This window comes from Ptychodera flava, chromosome 12 (genome assembly GCF_041260155.1).
Source record: "Ptychodera flava strain L36383 chromosome 12, AS_Pfla_20210202, whole genome shotgun sequence".
NCBI lineage: Eukaryota > Metazoa > Hemichordata > Enteropneusta > Ptychoderidae > Ptychodera > Ptychodera flava.
The window spans coordinates 14,250,755-14,278,667 of NC_091939.1; the positions used below are offsets into that span (position 1 = coordinate 14,250,755).

The 27,913-nt window shown below is 37.7% G+C and overlaps 2 protein-coding genes across 2 annotated transcripts; one reads left to right on the forward strand and one right to left on the reverse strand.

Moving 5' to 3' along the window:
• Positions 1 to 1,046: 1,046 nt before the first annotated feature.
• On the reverse strand, positions 1,047 to 6,902 carry LOC139145085 (peroxisome assembly protein 12-like). The gene is made up of 9 exons (XM_070716032.1): positions 6,575 to 6,902; positions 5,846 to 5,954; positions 5,297 to 5,421; positions 4,718 to 4,879; positions 4,324 to 4,399; positions 3,322 to 3,403; positions 2,529 to 2,706; positions 1,959 to 2,050; positions 1,047 to 1,215 (listed from the first exon to the last, which is right to left on the reverse strand). Exons 1-9 carry the CDS (start codon positions 6,698 to 6,700, stop codon positions 1,098 to 1,100), a joined length of 1,068 nt encoding a protein of 355 aa, XP_070572133.1. The 5' UTR covers positions 6,701 to 6,902; the 3' UTR covers positions 1,047 to 1,097.
• LOC139145084 (AP-1 complex subunit beta-1-like) lies at positions 6,866 to 26,056 on the forward strand. The gene is made up of 18 exons (XM_070716031.1): positions 6,866 to 7,007; positions 8,540 to 8,701; positions 9,075 to 9,210; positions 11,350 to 11,595; positions 11,923 to 12,047; positions 12,581 to 12,716; positions 13,158 to 13,312; positions 15,635 to 15,851; positions 16,452 to 16,630; positions 17,228 to 17,429; positions 18,022 to 18,281; positions 18,645 to 18,864; positions 19,171 to 19,317; positions 20,139 to 20,284; positions 20,703 to 20,917; positions 22,218 to 22,304; positions 23,120 to 23,274; positions 24,030 to 26,056. The coding sequence occupies exons 2-18, from the start codon at positions 8,559 to 8,561 to the stop codon at positions 24,102 to 24,104; spliced, it is 2,844 nt and encodes a 947-aa protein (XP_070572132.1). The 5' UTR covers positions 6,866 to 7,007; positions 8,540 to 8,558; the 3' UTR covers positions 24,105 to 26,056.
• The last annotated feature ends 1,857 nt before the right edge of the window (positions 26,057 to 27,913 follow it).

Sequence of the window (27,913 nt, forward strand, 5' to 3'; positions counted from 1 at the left end):
GACGCCTGATTTTTATTCATGATTTAGTAAGAGAATCATTGAAGGTTTAATTTAGGAAAGTTAAGAGCAAAAGTTTAAGTCTTTCTCTTTCAAGGTGCACACTACCTTAAATGATTTTCAGTCAATGCGAAGTGTGACAAGTGTATTTGAAAACAAAGTTACTGACATACATGTCAAGTGGCCATCTTCATGTCATAAAGTCTTAAACTGTAAGCTGTGGGTGGTGCAATATAAACATCCATGTCCATCTTTATTTTCATAAAGAATTTATTTTTATAAAAATTTTCTAATATGTGGAAATTTCATATTCCCACACAGAGACTGCAGCATAATGTTCAACTATTAGCATGTCTCTTACAGTAGCATATCAGACTTCAAACAACCAACTTCACATATTTATTGCACAATATAGCCCCTCTGGTGCATTCATGTAAAAATTGAGAACAAAATATGAAGAAAAAATCTCATAAAATTTTAAATGATGGTGGTGTCCTTGGTGACACTTGCCCCAGACTGTACTGCAATTCTAATGGGGTCTCTTCCTTGGGATGTGATTCACTGTACAGAAATGTAACACCTGGGATATGCTGAGCTCTATTTCATATTTATCAAGTTGGCCTATATGATTCTGGTGAGCTCAAAAGAACATTAACCAAAAATCGTACAGCAGCACTGAAATTGCAACAGGGCTTTCTTGAATACCAATTCAAGTGAATTTGCTTGTGAAAGAATCATCCATGACATAAAATTCTGTTATTAACCTTGCAAATATATAAAATGCCCTAGGGAAAAGTGGTGCAGTGCAGATTTAGGACAAAAAGGCATTCATGGAATATTAGGCCGATATATACTCCAAATGGCAGTATGATTTCCAATACCATGGCCGAGGAAACAGTTCACTGACAGTTGAAAGTTTCTGATACAAACAGCGCCCTCAAGTGACATAAATCCAGTTAGAATAGTATGGTTTCTGATTCATGCCTCATAAATAATATTTAATTGGTACAGGCTTCAGAGATTGAAAAAGTTGCAGGAAATTGGCAAAATGAAGAGCATAGAATGTTATTTTATTGTAAAAATCCCAATACAGTACTTTGCTATGAAATTGGAGGGTAAAGTTTGACCAGTTGTTCTGTTTCCGTTGGATAGCGAGTGATGGGACAGCACTTGTGTGACTTGACATACATGTAGATACAGGGATAACAAAACACATACCTGTGTGAAAAAATACAAAATAATGGAAACTTCAGAAAAGACACAGAAAACTACAGCTCCAGTGAAAAATTGAAGTCTTGGACGACTGCTAGTAAGTGTGTGTAATTGAATGTTATCTCATTGTGGGAAGATTTCTAAAAGGTTTGTTTCAAAAGGTTTGTTTCATCAGTTCATCCTTTCATCACAAGGCTGTGTAACATCTCCATTGTTTGTAACAGGGTGGGCAGACCTTCATACATGGACATCGGGATGAAATGGTTCATGAATCCAACAAAGTCTTTTTTTCGATATAATTGCTCGGTTAATATCATATTCCCACTGAAAATAAGCTTGGTCCAAATTTTTGCAGAGAGTTACCTGTTATCATAGCAATTACTGGGAAAAAGTAAGAAACGGTATATATGCCACACAATTTTCACTTTCCATATTTTGTTCAGTAATTTTATAAATATGGTATTAAAATAGACCATTAAATTGCTAAACAGTGTCGATGATTGTCGATGATTTACGTTTCTTTCAAAACCTACACATACTTTTTGTTCACATTTGTTGATGTTTAGAAATTCATTATATCTTTGTGAAATCAAAAGTCTATGGATGTATTGACCAGAAATATTGAAGACCATGAATTGTACAATGGCTGGTCTCAAAGAGGCAACTGGTTATGCATCAACCATACTGTTGCAAAAACATAGTAACCATTTGAAAACTTCAAAATTCTATTCACAGTGTCCTATACTTACCCAGATGTTGAAATTGCTGTGTCATTTGTACGTTTTCTGAAGCAAAGTGGACATATCGATGAATCTGCTGGCAGGGACTCTACTTTGAATTTCTGGTGAGAAAAAGAGAATTTAACTGTCGGTGATGTCTTCAGAGAAATCTGCAGATTCAGGTGCCAGATGAAAGAACAGATTTGTATGCAGGGTTTAACAAAGGGCATATTCTCACACTTACAGACTGGATTGTCATATTTGTTTCATACAGGTTTTGTTTCTCGTCCTCTCACACATTGACCTAGACTTGCTTCGTCAGCCTTTTCTGATGATTTGATGTTTGAAATGCGCTGCTTGTTGCTTTGTTCATTAAAGTGAAGTAAGCATAACATGAAATTACCTTGTGCATTTTCTGTTCTTTGTCACAAAATTTCTCATGTTCCTTACTTTTGACTTTTGGTTTTTACATACTTGTGCAATGAAGCATTGCATCTCTATGAAAAACATTTCACCACATCTGACCACTGGTGGCGCTGTCCATAACTACTGAACTACGAGCTGCTCAGCACGAGAACAAATGAGAACAGTTGAGTTTACCTTTGGAGGATCTGGCACTGGTAGGGCAGTCAATGCTATGGCACTTCTATGACTCTCATTTGCATACCACCATTCTAAGAATTGCAGGAAGAAAACAGCCACTGAAAGACCATTGGAAACACCAATTGCCACTGCTCCTAGCAACCACTTGCTGAATACCTTCACTCTCTCTGAAATGCTACCACAGGTAGAAATTACATGTAAGCACTTTATGTACTTTGTGAGTGTCATTGCTATGAGGAAACTGATGACAACAACACTGTATAATAAACACAGGTATTAAGGAAATACAAATTTTTCAAAATCTCACTCCAGAGATGCAGCCAGTGGAGCACAAGAAATGACAAGAAATGACATGCACTAATTATGGAAGCTGCAAACCTACATAAACAATCAGCCTGATTGACCTGACATAGGTTGTTAGTAAGTACTGCTTCAAACCATCCACTCACTTAAATCACCCTTACACAAACATGATTAACTTTGTCAAATCTCATAGAGTATGATGATGTTATGAGGAAACTAGATGGGATAGTATAAATTGCAAAACAATGCATACGGATAATGCCTTTGTATAGGTATCCAGTATCCACAGTGCATAGATAAGTACTGTCAGCATAAAATGTGAAACTATGCTTTGACATGGGATTTTTTTGTTTCTGAAGGTTTTACACAAAATTGAAACTAACAACATCATTGTTACAATGCATGAAAAGAGATATCTGCAGGTATTCACACAATGGTCAGTCTGCTGACTTACAAGGCCATGGATGATGGCCGATACGATACAAACCTTGCATTTTGAGTGAATGGACTCTCTAGTGGTTTCATCTGCTCAAGCATGTCTTCTCTTGTCAGGTGTTGCAGTCTCACACCTAGAATGGAAATAAGAAAGTTTTCCAAATCAAAGACCACAGAAGCTGAGTGTAAAGCATAATTTAGCTCCAAACTGTAATACGGTAATTTATGTATTTGAAAGTCAAAATGGTTGCCATGATGATTATATTGTAATGTGATATGCAATGCTACATGTATGCTTTAAAGCCCCAATAGCTGCAAATTTTATGCATTATTTTCATGAATTTATTTTCCAACCAAAGTTGGTTCGTGTAAATGTGTTAACTGAAGGACATGTATAGTAATATCACTGCTTGCTGATTTGGACCATGGCTACAAGTTATAAATGGGTGCCACACTCATAAAATGGCACCCTCATGGAAAAGTACAAAAATGCAGTATTTCCTGCACATACACATCATGATCATAAAGGAAACTAGCATGATGCCATTTACTTGAATGAACAACACACGATGGCCAACATTTTGTTGTTGTAATCTTTATTTTCTCTATCACATGATCAGTTTTTGAAAATGGTGGAAAATCTAAAATGATGTTAAAACATTTGAATTTACATGCCACTCTCGACACCTATGACAGCGCTATACACTTTTTCAGTCTTTAATGGGTCTTATTCAAAGAAAACTCTTGGGAAACTGAGGATATTCAGAGATCGGTTTATTACACATTTGCAGCTATTGGGGCTTTAACTTGTGCAATAGAAAATGGGATGGTTAACATCTATAAGTGTCTCCAGTCCTCTGGAATAATTTGTTTGTCATATTGTCAAGGTAATCTCTTAGCTTAATGTTCTTCACAAAAACAATTTTGTTAACAGATTTGTGCATGAGAAAGTATATCACAATACACCAACTCTTCATTCATTCTCTGCCTTGCATAAGTACCTGTTGATTATGGTTACAAAGTCTACTGTACCTGTTTTTAGGCTGAGACATACCTGCTAGTTGAATCAACGGTGAATGGAATCTGGACTTGTTGAACAGATAGGCTAACTGATATGATAAATGAGCTCCCTGTGAAGACGTAAAAACAAATTAGAAATAACTTGTATAGATACTCAGAGAGAGGAAAAACTCTTGGTCAATTTTTACAATCTTATCATAAGGATTATTATAACGGTTGTTATTGAGTGACCATAACAGATAGATTTTTTATACAGACGCAGTATATATGTTCTAACCTTGTAGATGTTCCTATTCACATTAATGCACTGATTTGCTCTCACATCGAGACATTATAATAATACAAATCAAAGCCTTATAAACTCACTCACTGGTAGGTATTTCACTTAGTACATGTATTGGTTTATTTTGCTTTTTTTATGAGCTTACCTCCCATCCCATGTGAATGTAGGGATAGATAGCCAGATAAACCCTGCTGACTTCCTTCAGTGTGTTCCTTTCAGATTGGGAAATTCCGACTCCATCGAGCCATTCTTGTTTCCATCTCTCGAACAAGGCATCAAGCTTGATTTTCAGGTAGGGAACTATGACCTTTTGGGAGGGCACAGTTCAAAGGTTGGTGATTTATCACATTGAAAGAGGTATACAGTGCTCTGAGAACGACCTACAATTTTGTGAAACAAAGAGGACTTATGGAACTCTGAGATCTGTATTATGACATGAAGTGGCAATATTCATATATCTTTGTTTGGCCAAGTCACCTACAACAGTGGTACAAACCTTAGTTTGAGTCCCACCACTTCTTGGACCACGGCTCAGTTTATGTATTATGACTGCTAATGTTTTGATGGCACTGTGAAATTGAATATCCCGAAAATAAGCATGAAATTTGCGTACACAGGATTGTATTTCATTTTGAAACAAAAGAAACTTCAGTGCTTTACAATGATAGTGTATTTTAATTCTGACAGACTTATCAGGACTTGCATAGTTGTAAAAACAGCTTACCAGTAACAGCAGGGATTTGAGATGTTCTCTTCTTGGTAAGCCAGAAGGACTGGCCACCTGTGGTGCACTGCTACAAGTGTTTGGTACACGTTTCATTCCATAAAAATTTTCAGAGAAGGAGGCAGCTACAATGAAAACAGATATCCCCGTGCTTTAAATTTTTATGGCTTAATTTACTTTTCTTTTTCTTGACTGTTTCACTTTTGCATCACATTATGATTTTGGGCCAAACCCGTTAATAAAAATGATGAGCATGGACCTTTTTACAGAGAATGGGTGTGAAAATAGGTAAAGGGAAGTGAGGCCAAACTGAAGAATAGGTGTGTCTCCACTAACATGCCTTAAAGGGCAGGTTGGTTTCGAACATTTTTACTGTTTGTTTTTAATTTGATGCGTCAATCAAAACACAGTAAAATTTAGCAAAATTGTATGTGATTTTAAAAAATGAAAAATAAAAGTTTAGGGCTGAAGACTTTTAAACACAGTAATTTGGGTTATTGTAAATGAATGATACCATGACAACTGTTCTACGGTTTGGGTTGTACTTACTTGTTGTTGTTAGAAAGTGCTGTTGCAGAACAAGATCTATTGCCAAATATATTTCATTGCTGAAGCGTGACATCCAGCCATACCTGGCTGGATTCTGTTCAGCTAACACCTGAGAAAAGACAACAGTTGGGCCATAAATATCTGTAAGCTTGTTTAAATGCATGTACGGTAAATAAATAGAGGCAATGTGAGTTATTAGAAAGGGTGAGTATTCAGAGAGAGTGGTGGACATATATGAGGGTTTACTCCTCATGAGCAAAAGAGGGTTATGCAATATTTCATACGTGGGAATAGAATAAACCTTTTAAAACTTTATTTTAAGTGTAATTTATTGACATACTTCGACAAAAAACAAACACAGTTCTTTATTGACAGACATGGGCACAAATACAACCCTTTATTCATTGTATATGGAAACAATCATACTTAACAAATAAACACGCATAAACAAAAAAACAAACCGAAAAGGAGCAAGATAGCTCTGCGTGGCAGGGCTGTGTGTTACCGGCGCGGCGTTACACGGCTTCCAACCACATGTGGTAACGCCGGTAAAACACAGACAGCACTGCCACGCAGAGCTAGGGAAAGAGTCCCCTCTGCGGGGTAGCAATTGACGTCCATGGTGTATCTCACGTCTTGTCTGTTGGTAATCACATTTTAATACTCATGGAATATGTAAATATGTAAAGATAGGGAAAATAATTTAAGGAGTCGGAGGAGGCAGCTTACCCTAAATGCATAGTTCATGGCTGGTCTTATCGCTGACATCAAACCTTCCTGTGCCAGCACTTCAAAGTACGTTGGCTTGTCGTCCTCTGCAGTTGCAGAAGTCAAATGCGCACCAAACTCTGCCATGCTGGAATCGTCGTCACTTCCCTCCCCACTAAGATTTCCTGGCTAAAGGCGGCTAGTTTAAGCAAAACGTTAACAGTCACCCCTGACTGCCCGCTCTGACTGTTACTACCGCATGATGCGACTGAAAAGTACAAGTAAGACTGGACTGTCGACTACACACAGAAACCCTACCCTAAGTTCAAAGGTCAAGCCTTGTGAGTATGTAGCATTGTGGGAAGCAGGAAGACACCGCCATCTTGCTGTGTCGAATCCAATTGAATACATTTCACTGTAATCCGGTGTCATCTACCTTTTAACCGTCAGACGGGTAAGTTTTGACTTTTTCAAAAACGTTTTCAATGATATCAGTGTGTCTCTATTCCTATCTGTCACGCGATAACGCAATAACTTTAGCTGTAATGGATGCGCAGAAAAAGCCTTTCAAGTGGAGAGATGTTGGAACCGCCCCTCAGCACCACCGCCACGTAAAAATAACAAAAGTGATTGTCAAAAATTTTGCTGGAAACAATAAATTGCGTATTGAATCCACATTTGTATTCAGTTTTGGATTTGGAAGAGCTGCAAATTGTGATCGTCATGCGGAAAGTACCAAACGACAATGTAAATGATAATATATTTTTCTTTGCCAGCATCTCAGTGGCAGTACATAAGTAGCTAGTAATATTCCACTTCCGGTTGTACACCTTCGCCATTTATGTATGAAGTCACATTACCGGTGTATATATTGAGCGGCAGATCAGAAGATAACAATTTCTCAGTATTCTTTAATGTTGGTCAATATTCTTTCCAACTTGTGCAAATTTTACAAGTAACTGTAATTGAAGTTTGGCATTATTGTCATGTGTACTGCGGGTTTGGTAAGTAGTATGCATAAAGGGAGGTCCCGCTTTTACATCTATTTCCAGTAATATGACCCGGATACTCAGTATAAGTATATGCATGTAACGCTTGCCTTTGTATTTCTGAATGATTGAAAGAGTAGTAGCTATATGTTTGAAAGACTTCTTTGGCGCTTCCATCCTTGTCCTTATTCTTTTTTCATTATCATCGTCATCATCACAATGAAATTTTCATTTTTTCCTTGGGATGTATTTCTAATTTTTAATTTATTTGACTCATACCACACCTGAAATGAACTCTCTAAATGTAAACAAGTAACCTCCATTGTGCATCGTACAATGAACGTCTCCATATTACTAATCTAGTTTCAGGTATCGGGCGCCGAAAGGAATTCTTGCCCTTCTGTATTTAACCCCTTTCAACAAAATGCAATATTCTAGTCTAGGCAGGAATAAGACAAATTTATGAAGCAGGAAACATTGTTCATGTATAGCTGTCATTGTACCAAGAATGTCAATGGCTGCAGGCACATTTTTTTCTTTTCAAGATGTAACTTTTGCAAGAGATCTGCTTTTACAAGTCCATATATCACCATCAGGTCAAGTTGGTTAACGTCAGTTAGGCATAAAAATGATCTGTGTTGCATTTTGGCAAAGACTAGAATATTTGCAGTTCACCTCATATATGCACTCGATATCGCTCATGCATATATGTCGTGAACTGGTCAAAATCTTGTGGTATACCGTCGCTGGGTGTGCTTTATTGCTTAAAAATTCCATCATTAACAAGCGTCGATTTTCAATTTGCTTTTACTAATGATGAAGGTACAATGGTGTCGTAGCTTTGTCCGATAGTACATGTACCTGATCAGTGATGTGAATGCAGTTCTGCCACACTTCAGGTAAAATTCAGAAAGTCTCTTCTGTTGCATCAAGTAATTGAAGTATTAGCATTAATCTCACATGCACTTATTTTTTTTCCTCTTCATTGCCATGTTAGACCATCTGCAGCTTGCAAGATGACGGACTCTAAGTACTTCACCACCACCAAGAAAGGTGAAATCTTTGAGTTGAAAGGTGAGCTGAACAGTGACAAGAAAGACAGAAAGAAGGAAGCGGTCAAGAAAGTCATTGCCAGTATGACTGTTGGAAAGGATGTCAGGTGAGAGTTGTCGGTCTGTTACTTCTTTTCTCGTCTTACACGTCAGTTACACATAATCTTTTCCCATGCGGTTGCCAAGATGTATCCATACTCAAATTGTTACAGTGTTGTTGCTGAGATTTTGATGATACATAAACGATATTGTTAGAACCATTTCTGTTGTCTTGTTCTGGCCACAGCAAAATCACTGAGCACTGTGATCACAAACTCCTGATAGATCCCTGTGTATTTCTGTGTGTGCATTACACATTGCCACATCAAAAGTCGAAATTTACAACTTTGTTAAAGTTCATTGAATATCTTCATATTTCAAAGAAACCATGCCATCAACAGTCTGTGAAAGATTGTAATTACATTTTTGTTGTGTTTTCAGTGCTCTCTTTCCTGATGTTGTCAACTGCATGCAGACAGATAACTTGGAACTGAAAAAGTTGGTGTACCTGTACCTGATGAACTATGCTAAAAGTCAGCCTGATATGGCTATCATGGCTGTGAACACTTTTGTCAGGGTAAGCTCCATTGGTTCATGTGTGATTTATATTGTTTACAGCCCAGTGTCTAAAGATTTTTAAGTTTCATATTGAAGAATTTTTCAAATATTGAAATCGCCAGCACTTTTGTTTTATTTAGTTAACATTTGTCCTTTATGTAAAGACAGTTTGCATCATGTAATGCATAATAATGTCTTTATTTTCTGAATCAAGTAAGATAAAAACGTCTGGCAATTAAGAAAAGAAGCTTTGAAAATGAAATACGCTCGCGTCTGTAAACTGTAAAGTTTGCGTCTGCCATCTTGGGATCAATCTTAATTTATTGTACTTGTGTCATGTCTGAAGGAATTAGAGGGAAGCATTATTAATTAAAATTCTATAAGATAACATGTTGCAGTTTGAAGCATGTGTCAAGATTGTATAGCTCATTAATTCATCTTTTTACACAAGATAAACTCAAGTGAGCAAATAAGTCAACCTACTGAAAAACTTTGCATTTGAGTTTTCCTGTGCAGTGTGTCCTCCAAGATAGGATATTTCTTAACCCTGTCACCACCATGGTTTGGCCCAAACCCATTGTTATCAATGGTGGTAGTGGACTTGATCACAGGGAATTAGGGGTGAACAGGTTAAACTCCTCAATCATAGAATGTCTTTGAATTTCTTTGAGTCAATCCTCTACCAGTACATGCAATTTGTAAAATTTTCAGGTGTCTTAGAGGACCCTCTTCCATCAGTGGTTCGGCAGTTCTATTTTGAGAGAATGCCAGTCTTGTTGTCGTACACTGCATTTAACATTTATGGTTGTGTGATGTTTTTTAGCTACTATAGACTATAGTCTATAGAAGCTATTGGGATAGGTATCCGTCCGGCGTCCGTCGTCAGTCTGTATGTATGTATGTATGTATGTATGTCCGTTTGTGAGGCGTCCGTCCACTCAAATATCTTGAGAACCGCAGTACTTACTGATTTGATATTTGTGGTGTAGATTAAAAATATGATTTTGAGAAACTTTTTTTTTTAATTTCTTGATATTGTTGAAAATAGGCAAATTAATGCCAAAAAAGCATTTTTGGTAAAAAATCTTCTTCTTCATAACCGCTGGTCAGACAGCATTATTGTTTGGCATACAGGTCCCTAGGGATAACCCAACTTAGGATTAGATTTGTTCAAATTGTGATGAAATATGCAAATCTGTATTTTTAAGGAATTTTTTTGTCATTTTGGTCAAAATTTGACTTACATTGTATGTAATTCTTGTACTGTATAAACCCTATCAATTCACCCAGAAAAAAATAATTAATATGATTTTAAATAATTGAATTAATTAGGAAATCATCAAAGCCAAAATAATTTTAGTGTAGAATTATCAGAAAGTTCAACTTTTTTTGACAGGTCATAGTGAAATGCTTACCATCTTGGAGGATTAAAACATGTAAAGGCAACTTTCCTGAATGCCAACTTTGACATATTCTGAACCATCATTTATTGTGCCCTGTATGTTATCTAAAAGAAATCGCTCATAATAGTTTGTCATGATAGGGTGGTCAAATAAATAGAGATAGAGAAAGTTCTAATTTCCGTTTATGGTTGACTTGGTAAGGATAAAATAAAATTACTTTTTGAGGAAAAAAATAGAGTGGTCAATTAAAAGAGTGGTCAAAGTGATAGGGTTTTTATGGTAAAGCTGGGCTGTAAGATTGCTCATGTGCTATTTATAGCAATTATGCAATCTGTGTAAACAGTGCAATGAAAGTGTTACATGATTCCTTATAATGCTTTTGATGACCTTGAACTTCTTCAGTTTCAAACATTTGTCTCTTCAGTGTGTACTTTCTCTGAGTACACACAGTCTCAACTTTATTCAACAGAACTTACTTTCAATGGTCAGGCCATCCTGAAATGAGCTATCAAAGATATCCACCTTCTCCATCAATACATGTATCACAAAAGGTTATTTTCTACATAACACAGCAAAACTCTGTCAACTGTTGAGTTGCTTGTTTTTTCAAAACCGCTGGTCAGACAGCTGTAATATTTGGTTTACAAGTCCCTAGGATGACCTTAGTGAGATAATTTCATACAGTCAGGAAATACTGATTTTGTATCCATGTCTATAGTAGCTTCAGGGACTTTGGCCCTATGTTTATTTCCCAGGACTGTGAAGATCCCAACCCTCTAATCAGAGCTTTAGCTGTGCGCACCATGGGCTGTATCAGGGTGGACAAGATCACAGAGTACCTCTGTGAACCATTGAGGAAATGCCTCAAGGATGAAGACCCATACGTCCGTAAAACTGCTGCTGTCTGTGTTGCCAAACTGCATGACATCAATTCCCAGCTGGTGGAAGATCAAGGTTTCCTGGACCATCTGCGGGATCTGTTGTCAGATTCTAATCCCATGGTAAGAGCTCCAACTTAGTCTCCAGTGAAAAGTTTTTCCAAGGTTGTTTGTCAGTGTTTACCTTTTATTATATAGTAAATGGTTTGAAAACATGCAACACAAAATTTTTTGCCAATGCACGAGATTGTGTAAATTTTGCATGATCTAATCACAGAAAACCAATTAACATTACGAGAAGATACTTGTCTGGGTATTTGCAAACTAAGAAGTTGAAAATTCCAGGAGATATCTATTTTTTAATTAATCAGATTTTATATATCCATCAGCCATCTTGCTCCTGATACTAAGGATTAAATGGCAGTTTAAAATAAATCTGTCTTTCTACAGGTTGTTGCCAATGCAGTGGCAGCCCTGGCTGAAATCAACGAAGCATCACCAACAGCAGCAGCTCTAATTGACATGAATTCCCAGACTGTGAACAAACTGTTGACTGCCCTCAATGAATGCACAGAGTAAGTCATCATTTCGTGTGTTTACAGATTTGATGCGGTCATTTGAAATGAGCTGGCAACCATTGTCAGTATTTCCAAATAATCATTTTTTGTATAGTATCCATTGTATACTGAAAACAATAGTTTGAAGGGATAGTCCATTTTTTAATTTTTTAAGCTGTCAAGCAACTTTTTCTGTATTTTCGAGGTCCAAACTTTGCAAATACACAACTTGTGCATGTGCTAGCTTTTGAAGCGTACAGATTGCCGTGTTTTTGTTTGCTATGGACTGACAAAGTCTGCAGTCACAGAGTGGCATGATGGCAAATCCATGTTACACACTTATTGAGGCAAAACAGAAGCAAAGACTTACAGAGTATATATGCATTCAAAGATACTTTCTGCACAGACATTACAACACCAAGTCTCACTTCTGTAGCAAATCAAATCAGAACACCCAGTGTGAGCGTATGTGCCTCCCCTACATCATTTGATGTTCTCACCAATCATCATGTGAACATTTTCTGCCTTTTGTCTCTCGTGTGCCGCCACAGATGGGGTCAGATATTCATCTTGGATTCACTGTCAAACTTCACCCCAAAAGATGAGAGGGAAGCTCAGAACATCTGCGAGAGAGTCACTCCCCGCCTTGCACACGCCAATGCTGCTGTGGTGCTCTCTGCTGTCAAGGTAAAGACAAAAATTGTAATGTCTCTAGCTTTACCATCATATCATAATAAATGTAGTGTGTAGCAGGAATCTAACTATATGTTTTTCACAGACTGTTCCATCACTGACATCACCCTGAGTACAAAATCAAAAAATTGATGAAAATGTTCTAAGCATTTACACTTCCAATATCAGCTATTGGTTGAGTTTCTAAAATGTAGGTCCCGATGCAATTTAGCAGTGATTCCACAACAAAGTTGTATTCTGTAAAACACCTCAGCATTCGTAACGTTCAAGCTTTCCAATGTTTTCTTATATAATGTGAAACAAAATGGTAAATTTTACAGTGAGATTGTCAACTTCCTATCAGTTAGCAAGATGTGTGCAATTAATTTCATGTCCACCAATTACTACGTAAATAGTACATTGCTATCACCGAATCAAAATTAATCTCTGTTTCAGGTCTTGATGAAATTCATGGAGATACTTGATCCTGGTGCGGGATATGTCCAGGCGCTAACCAAGAAGCTGTCTCCCCCTCTGGTGACCATGTTGTCAGCAGAACCAGAGATCCAGTATGTAGCCCTGAGGAATATCAATCTAATTGTTCAGAGAAGGTAAGGAATAAATTATAAGGTCAGTTTTGTTTAACCCTTTCACCAACAATGGTTTAGCCCAAACCCATTGCTGACAATGGTGATTTGGACCTGTTTATAGGGAATTGGGGGTGAACAGGTGAATGTAACTTGTATGAAAACATGCATGATTAGGTGTGGAATCTGTGTGATCTTCAGGTTTTGATTGTAGTAAAGAGCATTCATGTCCAGTTTTATAGGAAATTATGCCGAAAAGTTGTGTCTGTGGAAAGGTTTATGTTTTGAAATAAATCCTGGTGTACTGTCATTATTAGGTCTTTTGGAAATACTCTGTATGACTTGTGTCACTTTTTTAGCTCCGCTGTCAGCGACGCGGAGCTTATCAAATAGGTTGATTTTCCGTCGTCGTCCGTCGTCCGTCGTCCGTCGTCCGTCGTCGTCGTCGTCGTCGTCGTCCGTCAACAATTGCCTTCTCCTCTGAAACCGCAAGTCCAATTGCTTTGAAATTTTATATGCGGTTCACTTGGGGTGACCTCACTTAAGTTTGTTCAAATCGTGGTGAAATTTGCATATTTGTATTTTTGGGGCATTTTTTGGTGTTTTTGGTAAAAAAATCTTCTTTTCTCAAACCGTTGTCCGATTGCTTTGAAATTTAATATGCAGTTTACTTATGGTGACTTCAGTCAGATTTCTTCAAATCGTGGTGAAATTTGCATATTTGTATTTTTAAGGCAATTTTTGTCATTTTTGGTAAAAAAATCTTTAAAAATCTTCTTCTTCAAAACTACCGGTCAGATAGCTTTGAAATTTGGTACATATGTCCCTAGGGATGATCTATTTAAGATTTGTTCAAATTGTGAAGAAATATGCAAATTTGCATTTTTAAGGCAATTTTTGCCATTTTTGGTCAAAAAATGTATTTCTCAAAAAGTACTGGTCTGATAGTTTTGAAATTTGGTATACAGGTTTCTATAGATGCACTTAGTAATATATATTGAATTTCTGATGAAATCTGTAATTTTGTATTTTTGGGCAATTTTTGCCATTTTTGGTCAAAAAATGTGTATTGCCAAAACTACTCATCTGATAGCTTTGAAATTTGGTATAGAGGTTCCTACACATGAACTAAATGATATGTATTGAAATTATGATGAAATCTGCAATTTTGTATTTTTGGGGCAATTTTGCCATTTTTGGTCAAAAAATGTGTATTTCCAAAAGTACTCATCTGTAGCTTTGCAATTTAGTATACAGGTTCCTACAGATCACCTTAATGATATTTGTAGAAATTATGATGAAATCTGCGATTTTGTAATTTTGGGGCAATTTTTGCTATTTTTGGTCAAAAAACGTGTTTCTCAAAAAGTACTGGTCTGATAGCTTTGAAATTTGGTATACAGGTTCCTACAGATGAGCTAAGTAATATATATTTAATTTCTCCTGAAATCTGTAATTTTGTATTTTTGGGGCAATTTTTGCAATTTTAGGTCAAAAAATGTGTATTTCAACAACTGCTCATCTGATAGCTTTGAAATTTGGTATACAGGTTTCCATAGATGAACTACATGATATTTATTGAAATAATGATGAAATCTGCAATTTTGAATTTTGTGGCAATTTTCCATTTTTGGTCAAAATATGTGTTTCTCAAAAAGTACTGGTCTAACAGCTTTGAAATTTGGTATACAGGTTTCTATAGATGAACTCAATTGATCTTTTGAAATTATGATGAAATCTGCAATTTTTATTTTGGGGGGGCAATTGTTGCCATTTTTGGTCAGAAAATTTTATTCTCAAAACACTACTCATCAGATAGCTTTGGTTGACATGTTCCTAGGGATGATCCGATGTGATATATTCAAAGTATGATGAAATCTTCAATTGTGTATTTTTGCAGCTTATTTTAGCCACTTTTTTCTGGCCACTGCATTGAGCTATCAAAGATTTCCTCCTTCTTCATCAACATGTGTCAAAAATAGTTATTCTCTACATAAACACAGCGGAGCTATATCGGCCGCTAGGTCGCTTGTACAATGTTCTGTTATGTTTTGTCACCTGTTCTTTAGTCTTGGTTATCATGATAAAATCCCCTAAGGCATATTTGTATTGGTGTGAAATTTGAGTTGCCCATGGAAAAAGTAAATTTTTGGTGAGAATATTTGGTGCAATTTAGTTGAACAGGGACTGATTTGATAATATAATAGCTATACAGTGTGGAAGTCCTTAGAAGAACCTTGAAGATGATTTCTTCCCTTCCACACTTCCCATAGATTTTAACTGACTTACTCCAAAGAAGTTGCAACTACTGGCACAAATAACATGACATTATACTCACTTCCACAGGCCAGAGATTCTTAAACATGAAATGAAAGTATTCTTTGTCAAGTACAATGATCCTATCTACGTCAAACTTGAGAAATTGGACATCATGATTCGATTGGCAACACAGGGTAATATTGCCCAAGTATTGGCTGAGCTGAAGGAGTATGCCACAGAAGTGGATGTTGACTTTGTCAGGAAATCTGTCAGAGCTATTGGTAGATGTGCCATCAAAGTTGAGGTAGGTCATTTACATCGAGACTGTGCTGATATCAATTTACTTAATTTGGGTAATTTACATGCTCCTTGGTAATTTGCATATATTCTTGTATGGCAATTACATCTGTTTGATTTTATTTGTTTGTTATTAGCACAAGAATAGAATGCTACTACATGTAGTTTAGAGAAATGGACTATGGAAATGAAACACTCAGAACGGTACCATTTATAGTGCAAATTTCCCCCAATAAAATATCATTGAATGCAATTTCATTCTCAATGAAATATCTTTGAATATTTGTAAACAAATACTACCATCAACTTGAATTGTGAAACGGGATTGTCACATCATGTTTGTGTGTGTGTGTGTGTCTGTGTGTGTCTGTGTGTACATCATATGTAGATAATTGCAAATTTTACAAGATAATGGTGGTACGTTTATTTTGAAATATATCCTCCCAAATCTCTAAGATAAGAAGCATGGCATAAAGAATAGTTCATTTCTAAATCCTGATATGTCGTTTTTTGTTGTAAAATATTCTCATCCCTCTCCTGAATCTAGCTCTACAACCACAGGCAATTTTTGCCAGTAATAAATTGCATCTAAATTTTATATTGATAGCAATCTGCTGAGAGATGTGTGAGCACCTTGCTGGATCTCATCCAGACCAAGGTTAACTATGTTGTGCAGGAGGCTATTGTAGTCATCAAAGATATCTTCCGGAAATACCCAAATAAGTATGAAAGTATTATTGCAACATTGTGTGAAAATCTGGACACACTGGATGAACCAGAAGCTAGGTGAGTGAAAAGTTTGCAATGAGATTTCTTGTCACACTTCGTCCCTTTATTTAAGGCAACAAAGTACGCACTATGATTTCTAACAGTGTCAGGATGCTGAATAGAGATGTTCATGTTGATCGCTAACATACAGTGGTCTGTTTAGATGGGAGTTCATTGAGTGTGTTTCACAACGTGTATTTTGCTTTCAAAATGATGTTATAAGCACAGTCATTGAACCAATCATTTTGAGATGGGCATTTGACCCAGCAATTTTGTCTGTGACTTCTCCACTAGGTGACCAAGTGTGGTATGTTGTGAGTTCGAACCTGATTGATTAACACCGTATTAGTAACTACTGAAATCTCTGCATTGCTAAAAAACATATTTGATGTCCACATTAAGCAAGGCACAGTCTGAACTTCAAACTTGTATTACAGTCACTCGTTAAGATTGTCGTCATAGCTACTTTCAGTCATCTTGGAAATTTCCCTTTAAATTTCAAGACACAAAACATTTCCAAGCAAAGCTGTAGCTATAGCATTGCATTAGGGAGCTGCACATACATTTAAAAGTGGTACACCTTCCGTCACTGAGTTCAAATGCTTTGTGTACAAGGGCTTCCATGGTTTGGATCATTGGTGAATACGCCGAGAGAATCGACAATGCAGATGAGTTGTTGGAAAGCTTCCTTGAAGGTTTCCATGATGAGAACACACAAGTGCAATTACAGCTTCTGACGGCTATCGTCAAGTTGTTCCTTAAGAGACCAACAGACACACAGGAACTGGTCCAACAAGTTCTGAGTCTAGCAACACAGGTAATTATTTGTTGTATCATTGTTGCTGTAATGAACAGTACATTTTTGTTGATATTCCTATGTGGCAGCATGATCACTGGAAACCATCTTCCGACTTTTGTTTGGAATGGTATCACTATCAATATAACTTCTCATTTTACTTAATGAGCTACTATTGATTTATTTTTATTTTATATTTGGAACTCATGCCATCCCACACACTAATTAATCGTTATCAGATAGATGATCATGTTCAAGGAAGTTATAGAATCAACCCCTTCCACGCTGAAAATTGCACTCCTTTTGGTTTGTCAAAAGATGTTTCTCTATATCGGCATTTTATAAAGGTTAGAAAGCATATGGTGTGGTCTACCCACTTATCATTCAATGAAATTAGGTGCTACAATAATTTTAAGCTCACATGTGTAACTTGAAAGATCTATAAATTAGCCATGGACACTTTTTTACGTGACTGTTCTTGTTAGAAAAGTTTCTATGCAAATACTGAAACAAGTATCTGCAGTTTAGACTCAGGTGCAGTTCATCTAGTGTGATGGGACCATGCCATTAACATTGACACATGTTTTTGTCTATTTCTCCGTGTGTATTCCAGGACAGTGACAATCCTGATCTCCGTGATAGGGGTTACATCTACTGGAGACTGCTGTCTACAGATCCTGCTGCTGCCAAGGAAGTGGTGCTGGCTGAGAAGCCACTCATCTCGGAAGAAACGGATCTGATCGAGCCAACACTGCTGGACGAGCTCATCTGTCACATTGCAAGCCTTGCGTCGGTATATCACAAGCCTCCCAGTGCATTTGTGGAAGGGCGTACAGGCCTGAAGAAGGTCTCTCTCCCAGTCAGGGCGCAGCAGTAAGTCAAAGTCCTGTGTTTTAGTTTAAGTGCATATGTACATTTCAGCATGCCACTAGGATATGCAGCCACAGAGAAAAACTCATACACTACAAAGAATGGAAAAATGACAATTTGAAATAGTCAAAATATATAATTTCAAAACTATGTCAACTTTTAACGTGTTGAAGTACTTGCTGTTCAACTATTTGCCAAAACAGACCAGTTACTGCCAGCAGCTAAGAAGAGAAATTTTTTCTTTTGTTTAAGTCCAGGGTGTAAGGGTCTTAAGATTTCTTCAAAATATATGTCAAATTTCTTTAGGTTGACAGTCCTTACTAATTTGTAGAGCCTTTCTGATTGTCTATCACATTCTCTCTTCAGGGGTGGAGCAGACATCGGCGAGCCTGCAGCCACGACAACAGCTGCAGCACCTGTGGCGGCAGCACCACCACCGCAGCCCATTGTCATACAGTCACAGGGTGACCTCATTGGCGACCTATTGAGCATGGACTTGGGTCCACCAACACAGCCTGTTCCACCAACAACACAGATTGAAGACACTGGTTCCATTGATCTGCTAGGTGGTGGTCTCGACAGTCTGGTAAGTACTGTAGAAGTCACACTCCTCAGTTTTTAGCTTCTCAGGTCTAGTTATAGATGGAGAAGCTATTCATGTTAAAAAACAGAGTGAAAGCAACTTCCGCCCGTCATCCTTTTGGCATTCTCATGGGTCATATCATGAACTTTTACTTTCGGGTTGAGATGAAGGCAAGCGATTTGAGCTGTGACAAAAATCAAAAGGGATGTAGCCACTATTAAGCCTTTCTTCAAGTTTACGTAGTTGATGAAAGATGAAAGCGTGTAGGGGAATGAAACTCCGTGTGACTTAACATTATTACTTCTGCAGTTGGGTGGACCGATACCTGCATCAACTGGAGCTGCCCCGACGCCGCCACCTGCGATGGGAGGTGGTACACTTGGTGGACTTGGTGATATATTTGACCTGGCATCCGGACCTGGGCTTGGTGGTGGATGTTATGTTCCACCAAAACAGGTATGCTGTTTTCCTCTTCTTTAACCCTTTTCCTGCCAAGTCCGTATTTCACCACCAGGTCAAGATGGTTAAAATTAATGAAACACAACGTATTCCATATGATGTATTTTAACATAATCCTGTACATTTGAAGGCTGTTGAAAACATAATACTGTAAAGTTGATTTTTTTGGACAAAAGATGCTATAACATACCAAGCCAAGTGAGTGAAAATAGGTCATTTTTTGGCTCGATACCGCTTTTTACTGACTTGGCTGATGGGGAAGTGATACAGTTATTACTGTCTGGCAGGTTAAGCTCCCACATGCCATGCAACTAACTGGGAGTAGGAGCTGTTCATGTATCCTGGTATCCATGTGTCGTCTTTGTGTAGATTTTACACATGAGCCCGCGCTACCATAATTTAATGCTACCTTGCCATTGGTCAGAAAGACATCTGACGTCATAATGTCTTGAAAAAAAGCTTTTGTTTGTGATCACTTGAATGTGTACTCATCCTAGTTACATTTAGATGAGATCCTGTGTTGCCATCATTGCTGCCGTTGACTCAGTAAATTAGGTAAAATTTTACCAGGGTTCCCCATGATGTATCAATGCAATCATATCAGGAGATATTAGAAATGGTACACATCTTCCTTAACCTTAGCAAAACCACTGTTTACGGACATGTATATTGGTATCGACATCTTCACCAGATGTACATTTTTCCTAGAATGTGAATAAGCATTAACCTTTTTGTAGCTGCCATATATGAGAAAAAAACAACTGTTGGGTTCTAGGCACATTCCCTGAGAGTCGATTTTTTTTTCTCATCGACTGCAGGCTTGGCTTCCTGCCAATAAGGGAAAAGGTTTGGAGATATCTGGTACATTCTCACGTCGTCAGAGTCAAATATACATGGACATGACATTTACAAACAGGGCCTTGCAGCAAATGACAGGCTTTGCTATCCAGCTCAATAAAAATAGGTGAGTTCAAAGGTCATCAACATTTTTCTTGTGTGTATTTTTGTGGTCATATTGCCCTTGTTGGAGGTTTTGTGCCAAACAAAAAAGAAACAAATGTATAAATAAACATATATAAATTATATAAATAAACAAATATTGTTTCCAGAAGACAGATTTTAGTTTTCTGCTCTGTCTCTGGTGATGAATTTTTCAAGAAAGTAAGTGTTGTGATGTTAATTGAGTCAAAAGAAACAGTCTGAGTAAAGTTAGTTGTTGTAGCCGTTTGACTGAGATAGTTTTATTACTACAACACATTTTCTTGCCAACAATCCGGACAAAACTGTGATATTGCACATGGATTTACAAAAATTATGTAACATGGTTGATTGGCTACACACTTGTCAGTCAAACCCCTCTTATGTACTTGTCTCTCACACAGTTTTGGCGTGATACCTGCTGCACAACTCCAAGTGGTTTCGCCGTTGAATCCGAACCAAATGAACGACACATCACTTCCCATGAACACAGTGGGTCCAGTACAGCGTATGGATCCGCTGACAAACCTCCAAGTAGCCATAAAAAACAACATTGATATATTTTACTTTAGTACCCTTATTCCCATGCACGTGTTCTTCGTAGAGGACGGTCAGATGGGTGAGTAGTTGGTATTTACAAGAAGAATCCCATATTGATTTGGCAGGGATGAAATAATCATCATTTCATGATTATCCTTGTAGCAGTGTTGGCACGTGAATTTTTTTTTCAAAACTTTTTGTAAGCTGCAATTTACTGGAATTCAAGTACAGGTCATAATTGACAACCACCAGATTGAAATTACTTGACAGTGTACAAATTGACAGACCATAGGGTAGCAGCATCCATTGGTTTCCATGAGGGTGTACGCTGAGGGAAGCACACTATTTATGGGGTCAGCTTACTAGCCCTCGTTTTGTAACACACCGTATCCATTTTCACTGAAAACTTGATAAAATTTCTGTTTCTGCCTGTCTTGGCTGCAGATGACATCTTGGTTTACGATTTCTAGGCAATGCACATGTGTAGAGATATATCAAAGTTAGGGCTGTCAGGACTGTTACCTGGTCAGTTAACACTTCCAAAACTGTTCACCAGCCATTTTATTTTTTGCTTGTATCATTGTCAACATGATGTATACTACGTAACAGTGATTGACCAATCATAGCAAAGACTTGTGATGGGATGTGTCGCAATAAGACCTATATTCAGTGAACTGGCAATTACATCTACCTACAAAAAGCTCCATTAGATGTAACTTAATATTTTTTACTCAATAATTTTGTTTTATTTCTGAAATACATGTCCTGTTTTGTTCCCAAAGTCATGTCAAAATGCCTTGCTCAACTTGTTAGTACACGTACATGTGTGTAATACCCTGTGGTACTGTTTACAACGGAATTTTCATCAGGACTAGAATTCACTTGTCAACAATAAAACTGCATATTCGGTACAATACATTGTGTTGGCAAGGATAAACATTTCATCAAACCGTAGGCGAAGAATTAAGAAAATGCACTTGTTTTACAGCACTCTGTAATGAAAATAACAGGAGCAACCTGTGATATTGTGTATTTATGTCTTTTTTAACATTATCCTGCCAAGTTCAATTTCACCATCAGGTCAAGTTTGTTTATATAGTGAAGCTCAACGTGTCCCATATGCTGCCTTTGAACAAAATATTGAACATTTGAATGCCCCTGAAAGTAGTGATACTATAAATATCATAAAATGGGGCAGTGATATTGTCTGACAGAAAAAAGGGTTAAAGATCTGCTTTGCAGAAAACAAGGTGTTGAACAACACTCAACCCGGCCAGCAAAGGACAAATCCTTTGCTAACATAGAGCTCAATAAACTCCATTAATTTAGATAGCAAGAACTTTGTGGTTAATTTTGTGTACTTTTTTTATTGTTGACAGAGAAAAAAGTTTTCCTTGCCACGTGGAGGGATATTCCAAGTCAAAACGAAGTAAATTTCCAAATACAAAATGTAGGTCTTGATTCAGGTAAGGCTAAACAAAAATTTTCTACAGGTGTATATACATGATCAAGCTATTTCATGGCTTAATCTTGTAGTCATAATGAACATGACCAATTACAGTGTATCACAAAATATAATCATAGATGTGTCTTTGTGTTTGCCACGTACATGTCCTTGTGAAACTGCTGATCTTTCAGAAGTTACATGTATTACGAGGACCTTTTTTCATCTGTGTGTTGATCACGTAGAAGAAGAAAACATGAATCCACACCGTCTCCTTGATAAAAATTTGTTACATACTGTGTGAAGAGATACTGAGCGTGTCTCAGACTCTCTGTCAAGTTAGTTATACACAGACTCATTCCTGAAGGCTTTGATGTGGCACTGTCTTGACTACAGCATTGGGTTAGACCTGTACAAGGATGTCATTAGTAATTACGTTTTTGAAAGTTCCTCTTTGTTTCGAGACTAAAAGAAAAGGAAAGTTGAAATGTGAAGTTCTCAGCCTCAATTACGAAAGGTGGTTCCTGCTTCGAATCAGCTACAACTACAGCAACAGTCACAACTGTCACTCTATTGACAAAATGCTGCAAAATAAAGCAGTTAATATGGTCGTTTTGGCTATCTGTTGATCATGAATCTACAGTTAGAATCTACAGATAGCATCAGAAAATGTCCGATATTTCTGCTGATTTTCTCAATTCCACCACAGTCAGCAGAGATAAACATTGGATAATGTCGGGTATCTCTGCTGATTTTCTTAAATCCACTACAGTCATTGAAACCACCAAAAAGTTTACAAAATTATGAATCATGTCAAATGTGTGATTCTTCCTACAGATACCATTAGTCAAAAATTACAGTCCAACAACATTTTCACAATAGCCAGACGAAATGTTGAAGGTCAAGATATGCTGTATCTGTCATTAAAATTAACCAATGGTATCTGGGTGCTTGCGGAATTGAAAATTCAACCAGGAAACCCAGCTATCACGGTAAGTTGATCTTCCAATCGAGTTTGATGCAACCCCAGACTGTGTGTCGAGTTGCACATCTTTATGGCTTATTGTGTAGTACACTGGTTGATCACAGTGGCTTTAATAACAATCAGTTACCAGTGATATGTGGAAGATTCTCATCAATGTATTATTTGACATCTATGGTAGCGCTTTTCAAAAAAGTTTCATCTGCCACAAACTACAAGTGTGACTTTAATGTGTCAAACCCGGAATTCGGATGGACCACAGTACAAACAAACCTATGTGCGCAAACGCGCATAGATGTACGTGTATTTCCATATGCATTAAGGCAGTGTGTAAAATACATGTTGCTGCATATTTTTTCACTTATCATTCACCTTGCCCCATGACTCTTAGACACCTGTGAACTTTCCTTCAACCATCTGATTGACTACATCAATTTAAAGGGAAAGACAAGAATATGGAGTCTTTCTCAGTGCATAGATAAACGCACCTAAACATACATGCTTACCCACACAGACAGAATGCATACCTCTGAAGTCAACATGACATCGTGTCTGCCATGATACTCAAAGTAGGTCTATGTAGTGGGAAATACATGCAGTAATACACGAACACTCCCTCATACACTAACACAATGGATCAACCAGAAGTGAGTGTACACCATACCTAAATTGAACAGAAGTTAACAGGATGCCAGCCAACTGATAGTGCAGCCAATTTCACATTTAACTTCATGTTCTCTTCTTTTTGTATTATCATCCCTACAGTTGTCATTAAAATCCCGGGCGTTGGATGTAGCCAATGGTGTCCACCAAGCCTTTGATTCAATTCTACACAGCTAAGCTTACAACACCGAGAGAAAATGGAATACTAGAAGCGACAGAAATCTGCTTACGTAGTTTAGATTTTAAAGAGAAATCGAAGGCTTCCTAGAAATGGGATGCAATGTAGATAAGCTTATGAAATCGGACTGTGTAAATGTAATGTTTTGCTCCCCTTTTTTTTTCCTTTGCTTTTATTTATATATAGTAGGTGACATATAGGGAGTACTTGGACTTAAAGGTGTTTCTATCCTATTTATAAGGAGCAGGGAATTTTTTTCATGCAAGAAGACCAAGTGTTGAACAGGGTCACAGACTAGTAATAATTATGTGATTACAGTATTCCTTAAGTAGGATCTCAGAAATTTAGAAAATAGTAACACGTAGTCAAATGAATTTAAGTGATGCGTGGGTCTCTTTGAACTGAGTTGGTAACTTACATGTGTATAGTTACTGCAACGCATGCTGCTTCAACTTGTATTTTTCATTTTTGACAACAGGAAATGGTCGTAGTCACAATGACTTATGACGGTGATCAGAGCTGCTTGGTTCAGAAACTTTTTAAGGTAGTATGCACCTCAAAAGTGAAAGACTTAAACTTTTGCTCAAACTTTCCTCAAGGAATCTTTCAACCATTCACTATCTGAATCAAGAATAAAAATCAGGGGTCATCGTGCAAAGTGTAGCGCTATAGAAACAAATTACCCAAGATTTACCAATATTTGAAATTCAAAATGGCTGCCTTCCCTATGTTAAATCTATTGAGAAATGTAAAATTTTTGATTTTCAAAAAAATAAACTGTGAAAGTTTTTCTTGCTCCTATGGCTTCAACAAGTGGTAGATCAGATAAGCATTGAAAGAGTTGGAGATTCCAAATATCTATCCCCAAGGTGTGTTCTATCTTAAATGTCGAGTTGACACCAAGAAAATGTCATTGATCTTTGCTTGATAAAACCTGGCACCTAGTTAAGTATCTGTTCCCACTCTGGTAGGAAATCTTTCCATCACTCGCAAAGAACATGGCATACACAATATGGCCTCTTTTTACCAGCTCACCACCATGATTCAGCCCAACTGTATTATTTCCTGTTTTAGACCTTCATACAGGAAACTCGAGGAAAAAGGCTGAGGTAACAGATAACATGTAAGAATGTAATCTTGTAGAGAAGTACACTCTCAAAGCTACTGTATTTATTTGTGGTGGGGAAATATTAGTTAATGACTGCTAGTTTCTTCAATTTTCATTCAATTACATGGACATGTACTTTGTCAATGCTGCATTTTGCACATGTTTTAAAAATAGACCAATATGAAATACATAAAGGAGAAACAGCAGTCTCCAATATCTATTATATAAAAATCCAAAGAAAGGTAAAACATTTCTAGATTTTTTGTTCTCTCAAAGGGCATCAATACTACTCTCTATTTTGCATGAAATTTTCAGCTTGGCTGTGTTTTGCCTGCCAGGGTGGGAATGCATTGGCAACGCTTGTGCAGTTCAACTGTTTTGACATTTAAACAGACTATTGCCATTCATTCAATAGGTAGTAGTTTCAGTATCAGGGTGCATGAAGGGAATAAGTCCTTGTCTGAAAGTTGACCACCGCCTTCAATTTTTAGCTCATCTCTGTGCCTGTTTGAATGTTCAGTTTTTCATTTTCACCAGTTATGGCTGTGCTTTGTCCTTTGTTATAACCATGTCTTCATGTCCCTGCGGCTGAATGCCTCTAATCTGTATAAAAAATTGAAGGAAATTGTGTTCATAAATTGTGTCTCATGAACTAGAGGATGGTATTATTTTTGTAGGAAAATGCAGTGACCAAATCTGTGATGATAATTCTTTTGAATTGAAAAGTGGGATAGAAATTATTGTCCCCCACTCTTTCCCCATTGTTGAAGTAACATTTGTATGTTGTACATTGTCCTGTCTACTTGAAATTGTATGTTATATTAAAACATATACATGAACTAAGCAAGCTATCTGTGTTGTCTTTGCTTTAAATTGAGTCATAATGATACTAAAATCACACAAGTTCAAATTCATCTGGGGATGAAGCTGAAAGTGCTTGCTATATTCCAGCTCAATTGGTTATCAATGGTTCTACTCCGGAATAAAAAGGACGCGATGCATACGCCGTTCCACATACTCAGTACGCCCAAATAATCACGTGATGCCGGTACAAACAAACCCACATGTGTACTGAACGCGTATGGAAATACACGTACGTCTGTGCGCGTTTGCGCACATGGCTTTGTTTGTACCGTGGTAGATTCGAATTCCGGGTTTGGCCTATTGGTTATCAATGGGTAGTGCTTATGAAGCTTTGACCATGTGTTTGTATCAGTTAGAGAGTCAGTACATGTAGCTGTAACATATTATGATTGTTTTCACTACCTGTGCTTTTAATATCAAGTTAGCTGAATGCAGAGTTTCATATAATGGTGTCTGTGTGTACAAAACTAGAGAGAAGGGAGGAGGGGGAATTTTACATGCTGTGTGCTTTTACAGCTTGGCATGAAAACTGTTCTAATACTATTAACAGCCTACCATGTATTCCTATGGTTGCGCAGCAGGAGTCTATCAAAGAGCACCCAATCTACAAAAATTTCTTCATGAGCATGTATATTTGTACATTGCTCATGCATTGTGGTCATACACATTGCAAAGTGAGCCTATGATGTATAGACTTCAGATTTCATGATTAATTATTAACAGGCGACTTAAAGCGCAGTGGTCGTCGCGCTGCGCATCCTCCTGAGGGGGTCCCCCTCTGTTGTAAACAAATCCAAGAACGCCGCACATGTTACGGGTTGATTGTAATGTTTGCGATATTGCCGCTTGTTAAAATGGCGGCTGATCTGTCACAAGCATACCAACTAACCAAATGTAACACGCGATAAAAGGTCAATTAATCTAAGTTAAATATCTGCTGAATATTGAACAATAATTGCACGCTGGATTGAGATCACATTTGCTCATGATTTTCTTGAATCAGTTGAATGGGGCTCGGCTACTGTTATCGCTCGAGCCATAGAGCGAGACGTACGCATGTACACATGTATACGCCAACAGACTATAAACGACCGGGCTCTAGTTTTCGACATCGCTAGCAAGGACGAGAGCTTTCATTTCAAGAGGCCCGACAGGAGTACAAAAACAACAACCCGAACTACAGAAATCTAAAGCTCGCAGAGCAATGCCCGCTGCAGCAAGAAGCATCTCTGCATCTGTTCCGTTCCGTGCTCTGTATGAACGTCCGTGTCAAACCGGGTATATGGCGCGCTTCACTTGGCTGTGGAGAATCCAACTCAACTACAAAGTTTACCCGTTTTGGGGTGCAAACGAGAATTCCGAGTACAGGTATCAAGTCAAGCGAAGGACCTTTCATAGGTCTTCTTGTTATGTGGGGGTTATCTCACTTGAAAAAGGATTCAGACCTACCCGGCAATCAGGAGGTACAACAACGACGTTTGCCCATCACCGGTAGGCCTACACCAGCTAGCGGTTGGATCACTGCCATGACCGTGCACAGGGCCGGGGCACAGGATCTCTCGATACGTCTATGCACGGTGTAGCCGTGCAATTTTCCTGCCAATGCCGCGAAAAACCGCTCGTTTTGTCTATTGTTTCCTGTCATTTTACTATTTCTTACCACGTAATACTAGGAGAAGTAAGACATGGTGATCAACAGTTGGTTGTGGGCCAAGCCGTCGCTGGCCGGTACGTTGTGGGACCGGATTCTCTATATCCGTGTACGTCAACGCGGTGACCGTCTCCCAACAACATCTCTCGTGTCCTGCTCTGGCTTGCCGATCATGTTCTTGAGTG

Coding starts and splice junctions, on each gene's coding strand:
- LOC139145084 (XM_070716031.1), top strand. CDS start 8,559: ATGACGGACTCTAAGTACTTCACCACCACCAAGAAAGGTGAAATCTTT. Junction 11,596..11,922: donor TGTCAGATTCTAATCCCATG/GTAAGAGCTCCA, acceptor GTCTTTCTACAG/GTTGTTGCCAATGCAGTGGC. Junction 18,865..19,170: donor GTGGTGGTCTCGACAGTCTG/GTAAGTACTGTA, acceptor TTACTTCTGCAG/TTGGGTGGACCGATACCTGC.
- LOC139145085 (XM_070716032.1), bottom strand. CDS start 6,700: ATGGCAGAGTTTGGTGCGCATTTGACTTCTGCAACTGCAGAGGACGAC. Junction 4,400..4,717: donor ACATTCACATGGGATGGGAG/GTAAGCTCATAA, acceptor ACGTCTTCACAG/GGAGCTCATTTATCATATCA. Junction 1,216..1,958: donor ACAGCAATTTCAACATCTGG/GTAAGTATAGGA, acceptor TTTTTCACACAG/GTATGTGTTTTGTTATCCCT.